General features: G+C 54.2%; 2 protein-coding genes across 6 annotated transcripts; both read right to left on the minus strand.

The window, feature by feature from the left end:
- Positions 1-1,317: 1,317 nt before the first annotated feature.
- On the minus strand, positions 1,318-15,564 carry STAMBP (STAM binding protein). 5 transcript variants are annotated; one of them, XM_013296734.3, is made up of 11 exons: positions 15,422-15,547; positions 13,654-13,726; positions 13,206-13,446; positions 8,255-8,330; positions 7,528-7,623; positions 6,447-6,822; positions 5,034-5,158; positions 3,950-4,087; positions 2,651-2,763; positions 2,095-2,195; positions 1,318-1,673 (listed from the first exon to the last, which is right to left on the minus strand). In XM_013296734.3, exons 3-11 carry the CDS (start codon positions 13,418-13,420, stop codon positions 1,603-1,605), a joined length of 1,311 nt encoding a protein of 436 aa, XP_013152188.2. In that variant the 5' UTR covers positions 13,421-13,446; positions 13,654-13,726; positions 15,422-15,547; the 3' UTR covers positions 1,318-1,602. The 5 variants fall into 5 exon arrangements, with proteins under 5 accessions (XP_013152188.2, XP_013152187.2, XP_055676186.1 ...); XM_013296733.3 differs by having other exon boundaries at positions 13,644-13,726; XM_055820211.1 differs by lacking the exon at positions 15,422-15,547 and adding an exon at positions 14,577-14,882.
- A 591-nt stretch (positions 15,565-16,155) lies between these two features.
- On the minus strand, positions 16,156-22,015 carry DUSP11 (dual specificity phosphatase 11). Its single transcript, XM_013296735.3, has 9 exons — positions 21,927-22,015; positions 21,399-21,474; positions 20,303-20,434; positions 19,580-19,703; positions 18,987-19,047; positions 18,625-18,671; positions 18,077-18,152; positions 17,662-17,790; positions 16,156-16,533 (listed from the first exon to the last, which is right to left on the minus strand). The coding sequence occupies exons 1-9, from the start codon at positions 21,959-21,961 to the stop codon at positions 16,275-16,277; spliced, it is 939 nt and encodes a 312-aa protein (XP_013152189.1). The 5' UTR covers positions 21,962-22,015; the 3' UTR covers positions 16,156-16,274.
- Between the last annotated feature and the right edge of the window lie 898 nt (positions 22,016-22,913).

The raw sequence follows: 22,913 nt of genomic DNA on the forward strand, positions 1-22,913 counted from the left end.
AATCAGGTCTGAAAATTAGTTTCTACAGCTGCCCCTGAAGTCCACTTGCTTCCTTCCCACTGCCGGGGGCGGGGGGTGGGGCGGGGGGTAGCTGGGTTCCAAAACTGAGCGCAAAAACGATGGTGGCAGCAGTTTGTCATGCAGGAGGCAGGGCGGTAGCCGTCACAAATAAACACAACCCCTACATAAACAGATTCCTTCCCTGCTCTCAACCTCACCAGAGCCCTCCAACCCCCTGATCTAGCTTGAAAAAAAAAAAAACAAACCCAAGCAGCAAAAGAAACCCAGCCAAGATCACGCAACCATCTGCCTTAAACTGTACACCACAGATTTTTGTACATCCAAGGACAAGGACATGACACAGAGAACAGGTCTGCGTGCACGCCAGAGGTGGGAAGGCAGCTCCAGCCATCTCCCCCCTCCCCGCGCAGCCACATGCTGATGGTCATCATCCTGCCCGAGGACGTGGAGACGCTGCGCATCACGCTCAGCCCTTGGAGCCCAGATGCTTCCACCTTCCAGCACCGCTGCTCCCCTCCCCACGGCGGCAGAAGCGAGGGTGGAGATGCAGCGCGGAGTGCGGGGAAGGAAAACGGCCGCCGGGTGGTCCCACAGCAGTAATTCGGAGGGGGTCCCCAGCCAAACGTGACATCACGGGGTGCTTGTTCTCAGCCAGGACAGACATCGCGCTGCTCTGAGAAGCGCCGAGGCCATCGGGCACGGTGGCGTTTGAGGATCGAAGCGGCAAAAGCTGCTGGAGTCCCGTCTCCCGAGAGGCGAAGTAGAGCCCTCAGGTGACAGCACTGTGGCCAGGGGACCAAAAGCCTCCTCCAGGGTGACACCAGCAACAAGCTGAAGCCAAGCCCTCGCCGGGCGGCACAAGGTCCAGAGTGAACCTCACACCCGGGATAAAGCTGCCAGACGCCCCTCACGCCGCTGGAACGACGCAGCTTGTGCAAAGCGCTGCTGCAGCCAGGTACCTTCTCCCCCAGAATGCTGAAATAGGGGCTCCCCAAGGAGCCTGAGCCCCTTTTTTGCCTCACCGGGCAAAGCGCTGAGCACCAGCAAGCAGGATTTGCTCCGGCTCAGCGGTGATAAACTCTTGTGTGAGGTGACAGGGGCTGGGAGGGCGCAATCTTAAACTACAGCAAAGATTTATCTACTCCAGCCAGCTGCACTGAGACCACCGCAACCCAGAGCGAGCGGCGAAACAAATCACTTTGGAAAGCACTTGAAGAGGTTTCCACACCTCAAAGTTGCAGCAAATCACAGGGAACACTCCCACCCCACCCCCCCCAAAGCTGTTCAAGCCATAGATTAGAGTATTAAACAATTGCTTCAGTGTTAACTTCTGTCTTTGAAACTCCAGTTAGCTTTTTTCCTCCGCGCCTGGAACCTCAGCACCACTTTGTCAGCCCGATGCTGGGCACTGAGGTTTCATGTGCTCCCACTGAGGTCAGGGTACCGATTTCACCGTGGTTATTGGGGGAGGAAGGGAAAGGATCACCACACGGTAGAAATCGTCTGCTACAGGAGGGGAAAAAAAATAATATATAGAATTCCTTAGGCCTAGGTGGAAGGTAGATGGTTTTCTGTAAACAGTTAAGGCAAGAGGCCTATCGGAGATCCATCAGGACTACGTCTCTCTCGACAACGGACACGTGATTGCAGGTCTGGAAGAGAGGGGAAGAGGGGACAGGGATTATCCAGATGTTCCCACAGCTCAGGTGAGTCTCCTCCACCTCCTGACACGACTGCACCCAGCGCCCTTCACACAACAGCCCTCTCGGACCAGCGCCCTGCGCGGTGCCTCGGAGACCACGGCAGGACACAAATACAAACCTCCCTCTCAAACACAAGCCCTCGCCGCTGCCTTGACCTGTTTCTGCAGAGAAGTGCTGTGCACCGCACCCCCAACCCGCTAACAAGTTCAAAAGCTTTAAACCCTCAATCCTAGGAAGAGACAAGCCCCTGCCATGCTGACCCTCCTGTCCTGGGCCACAGCCCAGGACCACCCCCCCCAGATATAAATTCAAGTGTCCAACACGCCAACCCACAGTCCCACAGCCCCCGCTGCCTCCTGGGGTGACTTACAGTGAAGAGAGGGGGGGTCTTTGGAGTGTGGGTGGAATCCTTTCTGTCGGCAGGAAGAGATCTCCTCCAGGCCGTGCTCCGTCAGCTTGAAAAACCCCGTCCTAGAGCAAATAAACACAAACTCTGTGTAGCACAAGCCTCTGCAAATAGAAGCACCTCCTCCTGGGTCTCAAGGAGCGTGCCTGAGTCTGCTCCCCCCGAGAGCAGAGATGCACGCTGCGGGACACAGCTCTGCCCGTGACACTCCTCCCCCCAGCCCTGCAGCCACAGGCTGGTCTCCTTTCACAGGTGGGCACCCATCGCCTGGACACGACCCCCCAAACCAGTTGGGAAGAGCTGTCGAACCACAGACGCTCTTCCAGCCTCTTTTGGTAAAGCTTTATGTGACTTGTCATGTTATTTATTCCCACACCAGGAATCCGATAGAGGAGAGGTCGTGGCAAACAGCCCTTGGATCCCTTCCGAGCCCCTGGATCCCTTCCGAGCCCCTGGATCCCTTCTGCAGAGGCTAGAGAGGCAGAGGGGATGGCATTCCTTACCCCGCGTCCATACTTACTCCTGGTATTTTGGAGAACACACAATAGCAATGGACTCCGGCAACATCATCTGGTAGGAGCAGTGTGTGTGCAGGTCGACGCTGGAGAGGAAGGCTGTCTGCGTGGGGTGAGTCTGAAACGCAGGGAAAAGAGAAAGTCGGTTGGAAAACCGGTCCAAAAGGGACCACGTCTACCAAGAGAAGGTTGCAACAGGGAAGACACAGCTCCGCCGGTGGCACAGAGGACATGCTTGCACACTGCAAATGGGTTTGGATCATCCCAAAACATCTGCTCCTCTTTTTCAGTTGGAGAAAGTACAGGAGGAGCTCTAAATTTCTGGCCGTATCCCAGGTGAAGTCATACTTCAAGGCAAAACACCATCCATGCTTTCATGCGTGTCTCCCTGCAGGGCACTTCACACAGCTACTCCTGGAGCAACATACCACCGAGGCACTTTCCACGTCTCCATATGTCCAACATCCCATTCCACCAAGACAGCCGAGGGTTGGACGACCACAGCCAGCCACCACCTTCCCCATCTCCAGCTAACAGCTAAGATTTCACCGCCTAACTCTTGCTGAAAGGTCTTTGTCCTTTTCCTTGTTACGTTTTTGTTGTCAAGGCCAGCAGGAAGGTCAAAGGAACCCCTGAGGGTCCCCGAATGTCGCAGGGCTGTCACCGAAGGGTTAACACCAAAAGCAGACACCCCGCACACATCAGGCACACGCAGCAGGCTTTTATTTGTCAGAGCCCGTGAGGCAGCTGCTGCTTTCGAGAGATTACTCAGCAGCACCAAACATTTTGCTTGGCACCGATCCGACTGCCAAAGGCTCCGTGGGGACAGGCAAGCAGGGCAGCACTGAAGCCAGCGGAGGAATCTGGAACTGGCACATCCTACGGCAGAGCCGCACAGAGTTGTCTGTGAAAAGTAGCGCTACTACAAGGCTGCACCACGAGAGAGGCTCTGCGCTGCCAGCAGGAGCTCGGGATGCCCCGACGGTGCCTCTGCAGTCAGCTTTTAGCTGGATGAAACATCAGCTCCATGCCCCAAACCCCAGTTTCAAAGGGCCCGATGTTTTAAGGAGGGACCAAATTTAAAAGCGAGCCTAGATTTCTCCCGCAGCGCAAGTAGGGACTGAGACTGCACCGATCCGATGGAGAAGCCCCAGCAGCGGAGGGGGAGAAGCCCCAGTGGAGGATGCTGCCCGCTCCACGCCACTCCCCCTGGTAAATCCTCCTCCACCAGCCCTGCTCCACGCACCCCCTTCCCTCCTGGCTGAAAGACCAGCTGGGAAGCGCGACAGGAACGAGCGACTCACGTGGATCCAGCCTAGCGTAACAAGGCCGTACTGATCCTGGATGACGAAGAGCTCCTCTTCGTTCTCCGTGTTGCAATAATCGGGGCCTCCGTACTGCTTGGGAACGATGACGTGGGTTATCGTGAATTCGTTCCTCATCTGCAAGGCAGCACGGGGAGGCTGTTACCCACCTGACACCCCCCCAGAGCAAGAAACGCTGCTGCTGCCCACTGGTGCAAAGGTAATTTCCCAAGCTTTGGGAAAGCAGTGTTTGTGCATTCATCACTCGGGGGCTCAGCCCAGGGAACAGCAGGTCTGGAAACAATCCCATGGATGTACTGTCCATTTACCAGTCACTGAAATGGGAAGGGTAAGTTACTGACCAAGGCGTCACGGGATTTTCCGAGGCTGAGCATGACCCACAGCTTGATTTCGTTTCCCCTGATGTGCAGAGCAACCCACAAGAGCTCAGAGAAGTCCTGGCCACCCACCGAAGCAAATCTCTCCACTCACTAGGAGATGATGCTTCATAATTAAATAATCATCAAGTGTCTGGGAGCAGCTGGATTGCAGAAAGTTGCTACAGCAAACCATTTCATTTCAAAGCGAACTCCTGCAAGCAAAGCAGCCCCGGGCAGCACAGGGGAGACAGGCTGGAGCTGCCAATAGAAACCTGGGCACGCAACCTGTTTGCGGAAGAACTAACTGTCTCCAGTCGGTGTTTGCACAGCCTTGGCTTGGCGAGGGTCCTAGCTCATAGCTGGGACACCTCAGTCCTGCTGGTACCAAAAGGACACGTCCCCGGGGCCGCCTGTCACCGGCAGCGCGGGGGGTCCTGGAGGCAGGTACCCAGCAGAGCCATCAACAGGAGCGAGGGGAAGCTGAACACCCGTGGGGACACGGTGCCTGACACCTCAGCGTGAGGAAATCCTAAAAAAGGGAGGAAAAGGAAGGGCAGATCGTCCCTAACACCCACAGGAAAGCTCAGCCATCAGTGAAACTGCACTACAGCCTTCCGTGGCAAAACCCAGGGTCCTCCAGCTGTTTTCAAAGCTACCGCGCCTCCGCGCTGCTCCCGGGGTCTTAATCCCGGTTATCACCTTACCAGGGTACCGCAGAGGATCCCGCACGTCTCCACACCCCGGACCGTGTTGGCATCAGCCAGCTGGAGGAATTTCTGGCAGAGTTCCCTCGGGACGATGACCTGGCGGAGGACATCCATACTCGCATCTGTGGGGACAACGGGAGCACAACGAGTGATGACAGTTGGGGATGTCGGAGAAACGGTACCTGAAGGGACTAGACTGAAACGTTTCAGCCTGGAAATGTTCAGTGCTCCCTTACAACGGCAGTGACAGCGACAGATAAATGAAGTCACAGTGACACTTCATAAAGGACAGCCACTACCTCGTTCCAAACGGGCAAAGAGACACATAGAGAGAAAGAAACCTTTAGCGTTGTGTCAAACCCGAGTTTTTGTGAAGAAAAATGAACACCACCACCCCCCCCCCCCAAAAAAAACCCCACATTTGAATTAAGATGTGTCACTGGTCAAAAAACAGTCATTGGGAAATGTCTGAATCAGCATTTTGGAGGAGAATCATTTGGTCGGGGCGGGGGGGGTCGTTTAGAAAAAGAAGAATTTGGTCGGGGCGGGGGGGGGGGGGTTTAGAAAAAGAAGAATTTGGTGGGGGCGGGGGAGGGGGTTTAGAAAAAGAAGAATTTGGTGGGGGCGGGGGAGGGGGTTTAGAAAAAGAAGAATTTGGTGGGGGCAGGGAGGGGGTTTAGAAAAAGAAGAATTTGGTCGGGGCAGGGAGGGGGGTTAGAAAAAGAAGAATTTGGTGGGGGCGGGGGGGGGGGTTAGAAAAAGAAGAATTTGTTCGGGGCGGGGGGGGGTTTAGAAAAAGAAGAATTTGGTTGGGGCAGGGAGGGGGGGGTTTAGAAAAAGAAGAATTTGGTTGGGGCAGGGAGGGGGGTTAGAAAAAGAAGAATTCGGTTGGGGCGGGGGGAGAGAAAAAGAAGAATTTGTTGGGGGGGGAGAGAAAAAGAAGAATTTGTTTGGGGGGGGAGAGAAAAAGAAGAATTTGGTTGGGGCAGGGAGGGGGGTTAGAAAAAGAAGAATTCGGTTGGGGCGGGGGGAGAGAAAAAGAAGAATTTGTTGGGGGGGGAGAGAAAAAGAAGAATTTGTTTGGGGGGGGAGAGAAAAAGAAGAATTTGGTTGGGGCAGGGAGGGGGGTTAGAAAAAGAAGAATTTGGTCGGGGCGGGGGGAGAGAAAAAGAAGAATTTGGTTGGGGGGGGAGAGAAAAAGAAGAATTTGGTTGGGGGGGGGAGAGAAAAAGAAGCCCTGCAAACCATTACTGGCCAACAGGGAGAACATCCAGTGACCTGGAAGGTCACACCCCTGGAAGGGCCGGAACCATGACCAGATACTTCCAAGAGCCTCCCAGAGCAATCAGCTCCTCAGCAGTGTTTGGCTCAGTCCCAGCAAGGGAGAAGGGTGCACTGGGAGGTACTAACTGGTTTCCGTGTTCCCCAGAGCATTGGGTTTCAAAGATCTGTCCACAACAGGAGGTTTGGATGAGACAGTCCCCGCTGATGGACTTGCAGGGTGAACTGGAGAGACGGGAACCTTTGGGATTAAATCAGTCGGAGGCTTTTCCACGCCAGGGATGAGGGGTCCATCCAGAGACTCGGGACTCTGCTCTGGCTTTCCAAATTCCTGCACTATCTTTAGACGTTCCTTCTCCAGCTCCTGTCGTCGAATCATCTCCTCAAAGGCATGAAACTGCTCTTGCTCTGCCTGCTGCTGCTTCATCAGGGCTACCCGATTCCTCTCCTCTTCTAGCTGCTGCTGCAAAGCCAAATTGCGTGCAAATTCCTCTTCCTCCGCCTTCTACAAGGAGAAATACACCAAGGGACACCAGCAAACAGGGGAACATTAGCTTGAGGCAGAAAAAGTCTATGCACTGCAGAGCCCCCGCAATCCTAGACTACTTCTAAAAGCAAAAGGTAACCAGCAAAAAGCATTCCCTTCAAGGAAACTTCAGCTTTCAAAACAGATCTGCAATTCCAGCAGGAAAGCCAGCTAGACCATGTCAGTAAAACCGCTGCCTTCCCCCCCCCCCCCTTCCACAGAAATATAATTCAAGGTTGGTTTCCCTTCTATCCTGCCTTTAAAATTACACTTGTCCAAAGCAAAGCTCACTGCAGAGTTTTCTGCTTTGCCCACGGAACTCCAGATCCTTGTCCGTGCTGTTACCAGCCGCCTGCTGAGTTTTCTGGATCATAAGACCCAGACCTCATGTTGGGACAAAGAGAAAACAACCAAGCCAACCACAGCCCCGGCTCAGACTGCCTCCAGGATGCTCAACAAAGAGAGATGCAGGGACACCCATGACAGATTCACCTCCATAACGGCATCAGTGATGGGGACAGCCCTGTGCTCAGGTGACAAGGTGGCACCCTGCAAGCCGGCGCTACCCACGCATGGCATTTCCGAGCACCCAGGGAGCCCTGGAGACCTGCCCTCTTCCAAACCCTTTGCGGCTGAGGGAGGCTCCTTCTGGGGAGCACAGGCCTCCAGTCTCCTCTCACTCACCTTCTGCTCCTTGTACTTAGCATAGTCCTTGGCGTACCTCTTTAACAGCTCCTCCTTGAGCTCTTCAGCTCTGGGGAAGGCTACTTCTTTCAGTTTCTGGAGGGAGGAAACACGGTTGTAGGAGTGTGATAGCCCCAAGGCAAGAGAAACAAGACTCAATGGACGTCTAGCACCCAGAGGTGATAAACCATCTACTCGTTCACGAGGCAGAAAGAGCTGAGCAGCTCCAGCACCACGGGTGGACAGGCTGCAGCCAGGCGCGGTGTAGCTGGGTGGCACGGACAGCACCCTCAACAACACCGAGCAAGAGCTTACGCAACGTCGTCCTTCGCTTCTGCTCATTGTTGAGCAGAGGAGTGGTAGCTCCTCGTGGTTGTGAGCAATTTCCAAGGATCCCCTGGCAAATCCCTCGAGAGCCACTGCAGTGAGCATCCAGCCCCCACGCATGGCAAAGCGAAGTGGTCTTTAACAAGCAGGGAGTTTAACAGGAAAGAAAGGACACCCCAGTGCTCAGCAGAATGTAAACTGGACAATCACAGCCAGCCCAGCACAAGTACGGCAGGGTAAGAAGAACCCAAACCCAAGGGGTCAGGGCTGCCTGGCCAAGCCAAGGCTTCTCAGCATTTGTGTGGATCACTCAGTCCAGAGCCATGAAAAACCTCCAGGGTGATGACCCCAAAGCATTTCCGACCACAGCCATTAGGGACTTGGTGACGTTCCTACTTACTTTCACTGTCTCCCTCTTTTCGGGTATGACGGCAGTTTTGTAATCACGGTGCTGTGGCAGCTTCTCAATGAAGAGCCTGTAAACACAGGAGAGAAGCTACGTTAAAGGGGAACATTAGCTTGAGGCAGAAAAAGTCTATGCACTGCAGAGCCCCCACAATCCTAGACTACTTCTAAAAGCAAAAGGTAACCAGCAAAAAGCATTCCCTTCAAGGAAACTTCAGCTTTCAAAACGGAGATTTGCAATTCCAGCAGGAAAGCCAGCTAGACCACGTCAGTAAAACCGCTGCCTTACCCCCCCCTTCCACAGAAATATAATTCAAGGTTGGTTTCCCTTCTACCCTGCCTTTAAAATTACACTTGTCCAAAGCAAAGCTCACTGCAGAGTTTTCTGCTTTGCCCACAGAACTCCAGATCCTTGTCCGTGCTGTTACCAGCCGCCTGCTGAGTGGCGATTTCGGAATCACAGCAGAAAGGGACAAACACAAAACAATAAGCAGCATTTTGGGGGTACAGCTCATTTCCCTCCAGCACTGTCCCCTTGCTCCGCCACCTCCCCGGGCCCTACGCTGCCCGCAATCGGGATAGTCATCTGCCTTTCTGCAGGAAATCATCATATAACAGCTTTCTGAGCTCCTCACGGCACACAGGAGATCTTGTTCAGTCCCAGGGGAGCACCTCACTCAGGAGGTTTTTTTCTTCCACCTGGACTTTGGAGGTGATCCTCAGGGATAAATACATTTGTTTTGAACAGAACCATTAATAAGCCAGTCTAAACCACCAAGGACACTGGTAGCGATTCAGGAAGGTCCTTGGGCACCTGCCTACGCCTCTGCGAGCATCCCAGGGGATTACACAGAAGCTCAAGGACTTGGCTGACTCAGTGCTCACACTGTCCTTCTGTACGGAGGAAGAGTTTGTGCAAGAGGTGGGGAAATTAACTCAGACTTTGAAAAGGGAAAACTTGCAGGTAAGCTAAAAGCAAGTTCACAACATCCCCAGCTGCGGCATCTGGAGCCTTTCAGCTCTGTGGCCCGACCATCCTGGAAGGTCAGGGCAATATTTCAGGCAGCAGGGATCTATTTCTGGGCAGATTTCTGGGAGGAACATCAAGAATGAGCTCAACATCATCCCGCTCCCACCACGATGACGAGCGGGTTAATCTTCGGCTTCTCTACGAACAGGATAACTGTTCCCCCCGCCTTCCAAGGAGCTCTGAAGGACACAGCAGTGAAGATGCAGAGAAAGAGTACTGCAAGCACTAGAACAAGGAACAAAGCCTACAAATATTGGGCAATTCACTCTGGCTCAGCGTTAGGAGGCTCTCCAGGCTTGAGGCATCCCCGAATTAGCTCTGGACAAGTCCCCAGTGGCGCATCAGACGACTGCATGCTCAGGGTGAGCTCCTGGCGAGCTTAGCTGGGTCCTTGTCTCCTGCAAGCGGAGCTGTGCTTGCTCCGAGCTTCCACAAAGCCTGTGGGCACAATGCAACCCCCCCTGCCTGCCTTGATACACCGCTTCAGCATCCGAAGGAGCTGCTTTAGAGAGCAGCCTCGGGCCCAGGCACAAGGAATAAGGGTAGCGAGGACTAGAATGTGCCCCAGGGAGCAGCGCAAACAAACCAAGCAGAGCCAAGCGGGCAAGACGCAGGGGAGACAGAGTGAGAGCACTCTTCATGCTGAGAAGCCTGTGTGTGCGCAGTAAATAAAGCCAGCTGCTTCAAAACCTCAGTCCTCTGGGAAAAAGGAGGACTTTTTGCAACACTGAATGCTCCTGGTTTCCACGGAAAGCGTGAGGATGCTCTCGCCAGAGACCACAGGATCAGCATAACCACGTCACAGCCTGGAGCCACGGAGAAGCCGTTGCTCCATCCGAAACGCCCAGCAAGGTCCCCGCTCCCGGCTGGTGCTTGCGAAGTAGGTCACTGTGTCGAGGAGACAAAACAAGGCTGTGATCATTGCCAATAACTAGCAGATTAAAATGGAAGGGATTAATTAAGAAGGATTAAGAGCAGATGCTGGCCTAGGGAGGATGGAAAAAGCAGCAGAGACAGCTGGGTTTCCACAAGTTAGGAAGGGGGGGAAAAAGTGGGCAGCAGGATGAGAGGAGGACTCAGACAGCCAGAGGAAACCCTGGGGCAAGACCAGGCAGCGGCAGGCTGGGGCTGGAGGCAGAGGAAGGGCAGGAATGGTTCATGTTTCCTATCGACAGCCCAGCTGAGGCTTGGCAAGACTGAAACCTGCCGCTCCGATCGCCAGGAGTTTTTGGGCTTGTTCAAAACCTCTGCCTGTTCCCAAGTCCACTATGAGCAGCAGCTGTCTGGCACCGAGCAGCCACATCACAGGCTATTTTTAAGCACTGCTACGGCACGCACGCCAAGCCAGCATCTCTCGAGTCCCTTGGAACACCCCACACAAACCCCTGGAGCCAATCTTAGCAGCTCGCAGCCACGCAGGCAAACCAGGAGCCCAAACACCACAGAAAATTCTTTTTTTCTTTTCTTATTTGGCCCTAGCAAAAATCAAACCTAGCGTGCCTGATGTCGATTCAGGGAAAACATCTGCTCGCATCAAAGCAGAAGCAGCTGTTCAAGAAGACAAACAAGCAGATGCCTCACAAGGTGACAAGAGAAGTGCGTTGTAAGTCCAGCCCGGTGGCGCTGTGAGAGGTGCTGTGCAGCAAAATGGCCTGTGCGAGACTGAGCAGGTGGCCAGAGGCCAAACGGGGAACTGGCTGCCTCAATGGGAATCTGAGTGCAGATCCATCTGGAGATTACCCCATGTCTAGACAAGATTGTCTCAAACCCGATGGCTCCCCAAATCAGGCACCACAACACAGACCTCACCCCGTAATTCAGGCCTTAAGATCAGCCCTGGGGAGCGCTGTATCGGGAAATAAAGAGAAATCCAGCTTCTCGCTCCCAAGGACGATGCGGTCGCTCCCACCAAACGCACCGAGCAAAGAGCCTCTCACGTGCCTCCGGGGCTGGAGTTCTCTCCTTCCCAGAGGTGCAGCCCCATGCGGGAAGCGCCTGCACTAAGGCCACGCAGCCGGGCTCTGAGAAAGGACGGCCACAGCGCTGGCTGCAGGCGTGGGCTGAAGCACCAGGTGAAGAATTCCGATCCCCTTTCTAGAAACAGGAGAGCAGAACACGTCCCACGAGAGCCTCTCATTACCAGTGCCTCGCTCTTGCCTTCTGGATCATGCCCCTTGGGGAAGGACACGTAGAAAACCCTACACCAAGCCTCCTGCTTGAGCTACAGCTTCACACCTTCGTTTAAAGGAATGACTGTGACATTGAGTTCATCTCTTTGGACAATCCTGGGCAACAGCTCGTATTCGTCCACACTGGAGAAATAGCGCCAAGGGAAAGTTTTTCCACCTACCTGGCAGCCAGCAGCCAGGGTAACGTAAAAGCCACGAGCATCTGAAAGCTGCTGAAGAGAAAACACGCCAGCACCTATCACTGCTATAACAAAGGCACTTTTCGTTCATTTGTTTAGTTAAAGAGTTTCTCCTTCAGCCCTGGCTACGTAACCAGCCTGGAAACCTTCCCAAGGGTTTTACACTTCCCAGCTCCCTGTGCAGCCGCCCAGGGCGCTCTCTATGATGCCCATAAAAGCTCAGGAAGTGCAAGGCAGGAAGAAAAGCTAACCAGAGAAAAATGTGTTGGATTTAAGGGGCAGGAACCCTGCACACGGGGGCAGGGAGAGAAAGTGCCCACGGAGATGCCAACCACATTCTGGATAAACAGGTAGCGTGGGCACGGCACAGACCATACCAGAGTGGCACTGAGTGAATGTGGGAGGGCCAGGCTCTTAGCCAAAAAGCCTACAGGAATGGGACACACTGTGCCACGGGGATATTTTCTGAGAATCACAGTTTTCAGCCCATTAAACACCAACGGGCACGGCTGACAGAGAGGCACTTGTTTACTCCGCTCGTACTCTGGGCTGCTCAGACACGATCCAGACCTGACACCACACCACCACAGTGTACGCTCCACTGGGGTTTCAGACCCAAGATGGCTCATTTCTGGGCAGCTGCAGAGGTGACAGCAAGAATATGCAGCCCTGCACTTGTCTACATGGAATGTAGATGCTACAGCTGGAGACGCAGCAGCTGAAACACCAAACAGGGAGTTGGCTGGGCTTATATACGATCTGGGGCTTTCTAGAAGGGTCCTCAGTACTCAAGGAACTCACCGGCTGAGCAGAATCAGGTTCTTTGGACCCAGAACCCTTCCCCATGTCCCTCCCGAGAAGGGCTCGGGTGTATGTGTGTGTGTTTGTGCCGGGGGGAAGCAGATTAGATTCTTTCCAAGGTGTAAAACTAAAACTACAGCTGGTCCCTGTACCCACAGGAGGACCTCACTACCTGCTGTAAAAGGCTGGAGTAACTTAAGTGTAAAGCAGGCTTTTCCTCCGAAGCTGGTTTATTAGAGAAGCCGCCAACCAGCCTAGATCCTTTCCAGGTAGATACCAAATACTGAGATCCTTGACCACAGATCCTTGCCAGTTCAGACGATGTTACGGCCAACCTAGCGACAATCGAGGCCAATCTAACCACTCTGCAGTGATAAAACACCAGGAAGCTTTGACATCCAGGGAGGAAACCTCCCTCCTGCTGACAGGAGTCTCCACTAGCAGAGGGGCAGAGAAATACAAATTCAGCCTGGCTTCAAAGGGAACTTTTACAAACCTCCTGCAAAGAAGTGAGCGGCGTTTGCGGGTTTGTACCTCAACACCTTTACAACATCTGTTCAGTCTAAGCAGCTGCATCCTCACCTCTGTGGGAAACGAAATTCAAAAGGAGCAGAGCTCTGGATAGAACCCAGTTCTTCCAGCTCAGCAAGACTCCAGTGTTTAGACACGCTCAAAACATGCAGCACCAAACCCACAACCCCTTGTATTGACACAGGTGACTTGCAAACGAAGCAACGCTGCTCTTACGTGATATATTTGTTGTACAAAATAAAGGCATGCTCGATATTGCCTTCCTCCGAGTAAACGGTCGCCATGCGGAGGATTTCCACACCGGAGCGGTAGTAGCGTCGTGGTGGGATGTCCTCATTCACTTCCACGGCGCTTCCCACCTGGATCAGTCTTCGTACTCGCTCCTCCGGTGGGAGGCTGACGTCGGCATGGTCAGGCATAACAACACACATCAAAGCTGCTACAAGGCTGACGAACTCTGTAGTGAGAGGAAAATCAAGTGTATCAAAACCAGCATAAACCAGATAACTCATCCAGCTTCCTGAGGACTGTCTTTCCTTGATAGGATCACCCTGCCTCAGCAGAAAAGTGTTTAATACACGAGCCAAGCTAGGTCCTGAGGGAGGAATCTGGGAGAAGCCCAGCTCTTTTTGGGCACAGCGTTTGGCTATTTACCTTTACCAACCTGGAAGGCAGCCACAAATTCAAGATCAGTCCTTGGCAAATGATTTCAAGCTGGAGTTTGATCCATCCAAATCCTACCCAAAGCAACGATTCCTTTTCAGTTTTCTCTCCACAGAACAAAACTAGTGCTGGTCACTCATCTGGGGTGAGATGGCTAAAGAATTTCATTCAGGCTCGAGCAGAAGCAGCTTTATGTGAGGTTTCGACACTGCAGTGTTCACTGTTTCGCTTACACAGCGGTGAGACAAGGACAGAGCTGAAGGCCATCCTTCCAGCCACTGCCGCTCAGCAGAGCTGTCCTTACCCAACAAGCTCAATCCCAAATTGCTCTGGCCCAGGCACAGTCGCAACCCGTTTCTCCCCTGCACTGCGGGAGGCACACCCGTCACCCCAGGAATGCACCTCGACCTGATCCGTGCATCTGCCTCCCGCTTGGTCCCGACAAACCCCTTCTCACCCACAGCCCTGTCACACAAGTTGATAAATTTGAAGTGGAGGAAGCACTGAGACTGTCTGAGGGCTGCAAGCCCAGAAACCCTCCACAACGCTCTTCCCCCTACACCAAAAAAGTCATTTTCCCCCTGGAAAAGTCACCTGGACCAGTGTAAGGGTTAAATGCCCTATGAAATCACAACGCTGAATCCAGAGCACCTTGCAAGCCTTCCAGCAACGCGACTGCCACATGCGCAACCCCACAACTTCCCACAGCTCCTTCCTAAACAGGGGAAAGGTCCTGAGCTGAGCTAAGCACCACCTGAGGAGTTGCCTTTTGGGGCTACTCGGGAGCAGAAGCCCCTTTTTAAGGCAGGCAGGCCCATGTGTCCCAGCCCGCATCCCGAAGGGGCCTCCACAGGCCTCTCACCCTAACTAAGGACTGCGGGATTCTGTCCTGCAAGAGGCTGCTGTGCCAAAGTGCTCACTCACAGGGTGTGACAGCCACAGCTCAGTGGGCTTCAGCTTCTCCTCCTCACCAGTGCTTCTACCGGGGTGGGGGGTCAGTTGCTCCCTCAAGCCAGAGCTCAGTCACCTCCCCAAACCAAAGCTCCCTCCCCCCAAGTTCCACAGTCCTTCTCCCCCCAGAGAGAACAGACAGCACCCACACGCTGTAACTCCCAGTGCCCCGAGCCCAGAGCTTCCTCTACTTTCCACAGCATTCCTCAACACAAAGTGCCCAAAACACCCCCGCTCCCTGAGCTGCAAGACCCCAGACTACAGCCCCTCCCCCAGCCAATTCCCACAGCAAGACAGTCGAAGACACCCCACCCCAAATTAGAGCCCTCCAGAACTCCCACAGCCCCTCCCCTGCAAGGGAGAGCAGAGGAGCCCCCCAGGTCTGCCTGTCCCTGCCCGAACAGCCTCCCCCTCCCTTCCCTTTCTGAAAATAACCCAACAGCCCCCCCCCAAAAAAATCAAAATACGAATAGAGGGTCGCCCAGCCAAAGCTCCCACGGGCTCCCGGACCGCCCAACCAAAGCCCCCACGGTCCTCCAGCCCCCCAAAACACAGAAAGGGGGGGGGGCCAAGCCGGGTCCCCCTTCCTAAGGGAAAAAACACCCACGGCCAAAACCCCCCTGACCGGAGCCCCGCGAACGAAAAGCCGATACGAGGCCACCCCCTCCACCGGAGCCGCCAGGCCCGGCCCCCCAGGAGAGGAGGGGGATCCCCCCCGGTCCCCCCAAGCCGCCTTCCCCCCCCAGGCCCCGGCTGAAGCTGGGGGGGGGGGGGGGGGGGGGGGGCCCGCCGGCCCTGACCGCGGGCCCGGTGCTGACCTGCCGCCCGGAGGCCGCCAGCTGCCCTCAGCGCTTCCGGGTTGTTGCCAAAACGCCGATAGCACCGCCCCACCTCGATTTCAGCAACCAATCAGGACCCGCCGCAACATCCGGGCACGCCACCACCGACACCACCCACTTCCGCCCGGCCGAGCCGCCCCTTCCGGTCCTTTAGCGGAAGGCTGGGTCCGTGACGTCAGAGCCGGCCCTCACCCTTAAAGCGGCAGCGCCCTCCCGGCGGCGCAGCGCCCTGTCCGCCCCCAAACCCACCCGTTCTCACCCCAAAACGGTGCCGCCGTGAGGCCGGAGCCCATGCCCAACCCCCCCTGCTCGGCTGCGCCCGCCCAGGGGAAAAGAACTGCTCTGCAGCCGGCCCTCGAGCACCGCGGACCTTTACTTGGCCGAAGTGGGTGAAAAGAAAAAAATAAAAAATAAAAAAAATCAATCAAATCATCTAGTTTCAGGCCAAATCTTGTTTCTGGGTTTGTGGTGAGGAAATCAAGGAAAAGCCCTTTGGTGTTGAAGGTGTAAGGGATGCTCCTGAGGATGTTTCTTTAGGATTATTCCAGCTCTGTTTGGGTCCATATTTGTCCTCTGCATCCCTCGCGGAGCAGAGCTATGACCCCAGTACAACTTCCGATTAAAAAAAAAAATCTCTGAGATTGGTAAAAATACCAAGAAGGGGGATGGGGGAAAGAAAAAAAGAATAATAATAAACAAAAAATAGAGCCATGTTAAGTTAAGAACACCTGCATTTGCAGTTCCTGATACAGCAAAGCGGTGAGAGAGCCATCGCGGAGCTCCTCCAGCGTGAGGACACGGTGGCCCTGGCCAAACTTTTGTACAACATTCCCTACGCTGTCACAACGGGCTTCCTACGCCGGCGCCGGCGTTTCCTGGAAGCTTGTGTTTCCTGGGCCGGGCAGAAGTGGGGGCTCTGGGTGGGAAAGCAGAGTCTATTGTGCCACTCGTTAGCAGGTGGTGAAACCCAACAGTTCCTCGCTGCCAAACCATACGGCCACCTTTGCTCCATCACCCCGTGCGCCAGCTCCTGGTGCGCTGCCTGCCCCTTGGCGCCTCGCCTACGTTTCTTCTTGGTGCTGCTGGAGTTTCTGGAAGAAAATTTGGAAGTCAGTAGCAGGAGTTGTGGCCACGTTCAGTCTCTCCGTACGCGGAGCCTGGAAGGGCTGGCTGCGAATCCCCTCGGCCCCTCCGGCTTCACCCTTCTGCTTCAGCCTCAATGATGCGACACCCAGGAAACCGCCCAGCTAGCAGCTTATTTCCTATGTGCCAATTTCTTACCGTAAGGGAAGTTTCAGCCAGGAACATTCTGTATGCCCCTGAAGAGCGGGGCTGAACAAGCCACTGCTCTGCGAGAAGCTCCCACTTGTCTGCTCCCCAGATGGTTTCTGGAGCTGCCCCACAGCAGCTGCCAGAGGTCAGCTCCCACATAGGACAAGTGCCCCACAGTACGAGGAAGCTCTTTACCTGCATTCACTGCCCCCCCCCCCCCCCCCCCCCGCCCCCCGCCCCCCCCGGCTGAGATGGGAGAAGCCTAGAACAGAGAGGTATCGCTTCACTCTCAGGCACCTGATTCACAACCTGTGAAATCTCTCAGCTTGAGAACATTTTAGCCCCTTTGGGAACTTGTCAGTTATGTGATTCTGCATCTACAGGCAATGTACATTATCTGGAGGCAAAGAGCTTTGCTGCTGTAGACACAAGGAACACTTCAACGCCTCCCTGAGGAGGAACGGCTGAGCGAGCTGAGCCTGCTCAGCCTGGAGAAGAGAAGACTGCAAGAGGATCTTATCAATGTCTCCAAATATCTTAAGGGTGAGCGTCAAGAGGAGAGAGCCAGGCTCTTTTCAGTGATGCCCAGCAACAAGACAAGGGGCCACAGGCAGGAGTCTCCTTCTCTGGAGACACTCCCACCTGCCTGGACATGCCGCCATGTCACCTGCTCTAGAAGGATCCGTTTTCAGAGGGGGCTGAGCCAGATGGTCTCCAGAGGTCCCTTCCAAGCTCAACCATTCCGTGATTCAGTGATATGTAGGCTCTAGACAAGTTTCAGCGAGGTTGTTTTCCCCACCACAAAGATAGGAAGGCAACAGGCGCTCTTGTGTGAGGGGCAGCTTGTAAAAATCCAAGTTTAAGTTTCTTAAAAATGATAAAGCAGCTCGTTCCGTTGCCCCTGCTCAGCTGTACGGCACGCACAGAGGCAAAAAGCAAACACCTACCTGGGCACTGCTAAGGCAGCTTGGTTCGAACGATGTGGGTGATGTTTAGCCATCTGCTTTTTGGTGTTTGGTATAGTGCCGGCTTTTTCTCTGAAGGGGCCTGAGCCCAAATTCTGTAGTCCACAGTTCCTTAAAAAGAATTCCGTACGCTTTGAATGTGTCCACAAACCATTCACTGCGCAATCACAACAGCTCTTTTACACTTAAAACCGCCCCTTTGCATCACTGTTCCCCCAAAAAAGGAAGGGCAGCAGGCCTGCTGCTCTCTTTAAACCCAGGTCTCCTAACTGCCCACCTTCCTCCACGCCCACTGGCCCATTCCACCTCCCTTCCTAGGAACTAGTCACTTTTAACACTTGTTGCTTGACAGCAGCTCTCCCTGGGCACAGGGACTAACGCACACAAAAAGACTTACTTTTTTACAGCTCTCTTCCGAAGATCTTGGATATAGTTGGTTCTCTCTATAGGATGCCCCCGAGCTCTGTTGAACACTGGAGAGAGACAGGGCTGAGTCATAACATCGCCCTGTACAAGTCACCTCCAGGGCTGCAGAGGGCTTAAACCCTTTAGAAGGGTTTTAACCCCTTCAACCCAGACTTCCACACTCAGGTCACGCAGGGTGACCCCCGCGCAGCGTACCACCCTTCACACGACAGCCCGTGTCAAGGCGGACACGCAGGCAGAGCTGCAGCGTGGCACCATCCGACCTGCGCTCACAGTGTCCCCCATGTTCACACAGCCCTGCTTAGCTCCACGAAACTTAATTCCTTCCTTCCAATCACCTCGAGGAACCCCCAGCACTTCCCTTCCTCCAGCTCCCATTCCACATGACAGGAAAACACACACGCATTGCTAAAACACAGTTACCCCACCCCCAGAGCCAGCCCAAACCTTTTGACCATCTGAAAACCACAAGGCCATGACAAACATTCTGCATCCAAAGAAGAACGTACACATACGTACACTCTATTGCAGTATTCGGCTCCATACCTTCAACATCAATCAAGTACCTGAACAGATGAGCAAGAAATTGCTAATTACACAGCTGGCTACGGCAACATTGACAGGTTAGCGATGATTCAAAACCAAAGAGTTTTCACCGGGAAGTTTTTACAGCTTCTATTTACACGCCAGAATGGAGTATCAGCATTCGGTCTGCTGAAACGTGGATAAAGAAGTAACCCCTAACTACAACCTCCTCAAAGCTTCAAATCCAGGATGATGCAGATCACTTGACTCGTGTTTTACTGGGGCAATGCTATTTCCTCCTGGAGCAAGAAGCAGCCAGCCATGCCACCATTTAACACCATTTAAGGACAGCTCACCTGCAAACCAGGTAGCCAGTTCTGTTCAAGCCGTGCGTGCAATGAACTCCGATGAGTTTATCTGTAACACAGAACCACCAGGTTATATCAAAGTGCTCCTTCTCCAAAATCCCACCCCAACAAGCCCATCTGCATTCGTCCTCCAACAGGGACACCAGCGTAAACAGAAATGACCACACAACAACATCACTGTATTTCTGTCTAATTAGCACCACCAATTCATCTCATTAACTCATTTAAATTTCTGTGAGCTCATCTGTACAGTCACACAGCTCGCTGCAGGGAAGATATATCGAAGAGTTCCACACAAAGCTATCCCGAGCACTAACAACTTGCTGCTTACACTACTACCAAGAAGCGATCAGTATTTACAGCCAGTCTAGAGATAAAACTCAATTAAAGCTTGAATCACTACCAAAATTATCAGCCAAGCCAGCGTAAATTCCGTTACCATAACAAACCAATCTTATTGCCTTGTCATTCACATGCCAAGAGAAGGAAAAGAAATTAATGCTGCTTATTAAAACATCGCTGACCTCCAGGTTTGCAGTGCCCTTCCCAACAACAGTAACGTAAGGGAAATCCACACTTACCGTTGTCTTTGTTGTCTCTCAAGAACTTTTTTACCACGCAATTGAATTGAAAAATGGTGTGCCTGTTCGGTATTTCGTGTCCCATTGTAAAGATCTTGGAGTAGCAGAGTGTGGCTGGGAGCTCCTACAAGACAATCAGTCAATTTCCAGAAAAAGCACAAGGATCCTTATCAATTCAAGAACCACAAGCCATACGAAGCCAAACTTTACAACTAAGCCCAGAAGAGCATCAACATAATTTTAGGTAAGAGAACTTCTGCTTCACTCCCTTGACATACTACCAATATTCCAGAGCAACATGTTTGCATTTTTATTTCTTGTGCCTTTGCTCTTTCCTCCCTGGGGGGGGTGAAGCACATGGAGGCTGGAACACCTCTCCAAGCAATTATCCACGCATTCGATACCACAAGCCACAGCTGGTTGTTATCAGCTCTTCACTCAGGACAGCCTATAGAAACCAGTTTTAAGATAGCCCAAAACTTGTGCTGGTTGGTACAAAGAGGATCTTCACAATGAGGGTTGAAGACCTCAGGCTTGTACTTGATCAAGGGTGAAAACCCCATCCCGATGGGCCTGCAAGGCTTTACCTTATCCCCTTGCCAGAGGATCTGAGTGCCTCACGCTCTTTAAAGTTATCTTCTTGCAAGAAACATCTGCCACTTTATCAGCAACATCAAGGCTTACACAGAGCTTCACTTCCCCAACAGTAAGACCAGGACTGACCTCCGGCCCATAGTAGCGAGTTGTGTATGTCAGGTCAATGATCAGGCCCAGTTCTTCCTTCTGTTCTTTGATTTTCTTAATGAGGTCACGAGGCGAAAATCTTTCCTCTGGATGAAGGTTCCGATCAAAGCTCTGAGAGGAAATAATGTTTATAAGCAGGCATTAAACTCAGGTGCATTGGGACCGATGGGAAGGAGTTTATGCTTCAGAACTTCCCAAAGATCATCCCTTTGAAGAGGAGGACAGGGGCAATGAGAAAAGGCAGATGCACACAGACACACAAGTTACACCGAGCCAAATCAGAACATGTCTAGACCCTCACTACTTTGGGTCTGCTCAGCTGTGGATTTCCAGGAGTGACTGAAGACTTTATACTATGGCAGAACAGTGCAGTGTGACAAACACACCAGAAACTGAAGTTTTCCTTCGGTGAAAATTGTAAAATAGGCCTTCAGCTAAAACAGAGATGAACCAACAGCACTGCTCCCTGTAGCAAGCTCCACAACCCCCCCAGACATGACCCGGGGTTTGTTTTAGGTGTAACTGCAGCACGCAAACTGCTCCAGAACGGAGCTCACCCCTGCACACAGCAGCAGGGTCCTCCAGGCACAGCTGGGCAGGCAGCGGTGCCACATGCTGACCCCTTGCAGCCTCCGCTCCCGAAACTCAACTCTTAGCACCGCATTCATGGAGATGCACGGCCTCTGGGCATGGGGCAGCACCGGTGGGGCTGCCCACAGCATCCCTCCTGCCCTAACAGAGTCATCCTGGACAGACCTCCTCGTACCAGGGTGCCTGGGCAGTGCTGCCAGCACCCCGAAAGCTGCCAACAACCCCCAAAAGCGCTCCCTGGTCACCCTCACAGCACAAACACCACCGCAGTCCCACCACAGGCTCTGCCTAGCCAAACAGCAATGACTCTGCTGTGCTTCTCTCTGCCCTGGCTTATAAGCCACTAACCAAAAATAAACAACAAAATAACCTACTGACACGCTTCCTCACTTTTTTGAGGAAATTCACTCACTGATTCTCCGCAACGTGATCCTTTCCCACAGCCACCGTCCGCCCCAAACAGGCCGGGTCAGCGGGTGCTTACCTTCTTCAGGGGGACCTTGAAGGCAATGAAGCGGGTGCCCGGCATCCTCCTGCCCAGCGGGATGTACTCGGTCCACCTACACCGTGCAGCACGGAGGCATTAAACAGTTGAGCCCGGGTTGGGCCCTGCACTCCCCCTGGCCCTGGGACCCTCAACACCCCCAGATCCGGGGATTCTTACCTCCCCGTGCCACAACAGCCCCCAAACTTTGAGGGTTCCCCCAGCCCTGGGACCCTCAACACCTCCTGACCTGGGGACCCTTACCCCCTTATGCTGTAACACCCCCCAGACTTTGAGCACTCCCCCTGGCCCACAAACCCTGAAAAGCCCAGGCCCGGGGACCCTCACTCCCTCATGCCGCGACGCCCCCCCGAACTCTGAGCTACGGCTGCCCGGGGCCCGCGGTCCGTGCCACGCGATCGGCCGCGCCCCGGCAGCACCCGGCCGCACGGGGCGGCCCCGGGGAGGCCCCAGGCCGGGGGGAAGCCGCGGAGTTGCGTAGGGAGAAGCCGGGAGAGCCGCACTCACCGCTCCGGTACCAGGGAGCCCCCTCCACCCACCATGACGGCAATGCCAGCCCCAACCTGGCCCCTGAAACGTCACTTCCGCTTCCGCCTCCTGTGCGCCCCACACCGAGGCCACGCCCCTTCCGGCGTCGCGTGGAGCTGTGGCGCCGCCCAGCGGCGAAAGCGGGTACAACACCCCCGCAACCGCCCGTGGCGCCACCGGCATCACTGCCTCAGTACCACCAGTACCGCCCCTGCACTGCCATCACCACCCCAGTACCACCAGCACTTCCCCAGTACCACCAGCACCACCCCAGCACCGGCATCACTGCCCCAGTACCACCAGTACCGCCCCTGCACTGCCATCACCACCCCAGTACCACCAGCACTTCCCCAGTACCACCTGTACCACCAGCACCACCCCAGCACCGGCATCACTGCCCCAGTACCACCAGTACCACCAGCACCACCCCAGCACCGGCATCACTGCCCCAGTACCACCAGCACTGCCCTAGTGCCAGCATCACCACCCCATTACCACCAGCACCACCCCAGTCCCAGCATCACCACCCCAGTACCACCAGCACTGCCCCAGCATTGCCATCATTTCCCCAGAACCAGCATCACCACCCCAGTACTGGCATCACCTGCCCAGTACCAACATCAGTGCCCCAGCACCAGCATCACTGACCCAGTACAACCATCACTGCCCCAGCACCTCCATCACCACCCCAGTACCACCAGCACCGCTTCAGCACTGCCATCACCACCCCAGTACCAGCACCACTGCCCCAGTACCAGCATCACTAACCCAGTATCAGCATCACTGCCCCAGTACCACCATCACTTCCCCAGCACCAGCATTACTGCACCAGCACCAGCACACTGGTTCAGCCCAGCACCACCATCACAGCCCCAGGACTGGCAGGCACTCCCTGCACCAGCACTGATACCAGCACACCTGGCTTGGTACCAGTACCACCAGTACCAGCAGCCCCACACCGTGCTG

Source organism: Falco peregrinus, chromosome 17 (assembly GCF_023634155.1).
Source record: "Falco peregrinus isolate bFalPer1 chromosome 17, bFalPer1.pri, whole genome shotgun sequence".
In the NCBI taxonomy this organism is placed as follows: Eukaryota; Metazoa; Chordata; class Aves; order Falconiformes; family Falconidae; genus Falco; species Falco peregrinus.

Excerpts from the sequence above, each read along its gene's own strand:
- STAMBP (XM_005234235.4), bottom strand. The coding sequence starts at position 13,420 with ATGTGTGTTGTTATGCCTGACCATGCCGACGTCAGCCTCCCACCGGAG. Across the intron at positions 7,624-8,254 it reads AAAAGAGGGAGACAGTGAAA|AAACTGAAAGAAGTAGCCTT; the intron begins GTAAGTAGGAAC and ends TCCTCCCTCCAG. Across the intron at positions 1,674-2,094 it reads AGACCCCCCCTCTCTTCACT|ACCTGCAATCACGTGTCCGT; the intron begins GTAAGTCACCCC and ends CCTCTCTTCCAG.
- DUSP11 (XM_013296735.3), bottom strand. The coding sequence starts at position 21,961 with ATGGTGGGTGGAGGGGGCTCCCTGGTACCGGAGCG. Across the intron at positions 19,048-19,579 it reads GAGAGACAACAAAGACAACG|ATAAACTCATCGGAGTTCAT; the intron begins GTAAGTGTGGAT and ends TCTGTGTTACAG. Across the intron at positions 18,672-18,986 it reads ACTGGCTACCTGGTTTGCAG|GTACTTGATTGATGTTGAAG; the intron begins GTGAGCTGTCCT and ends TCATCTGTTCAG.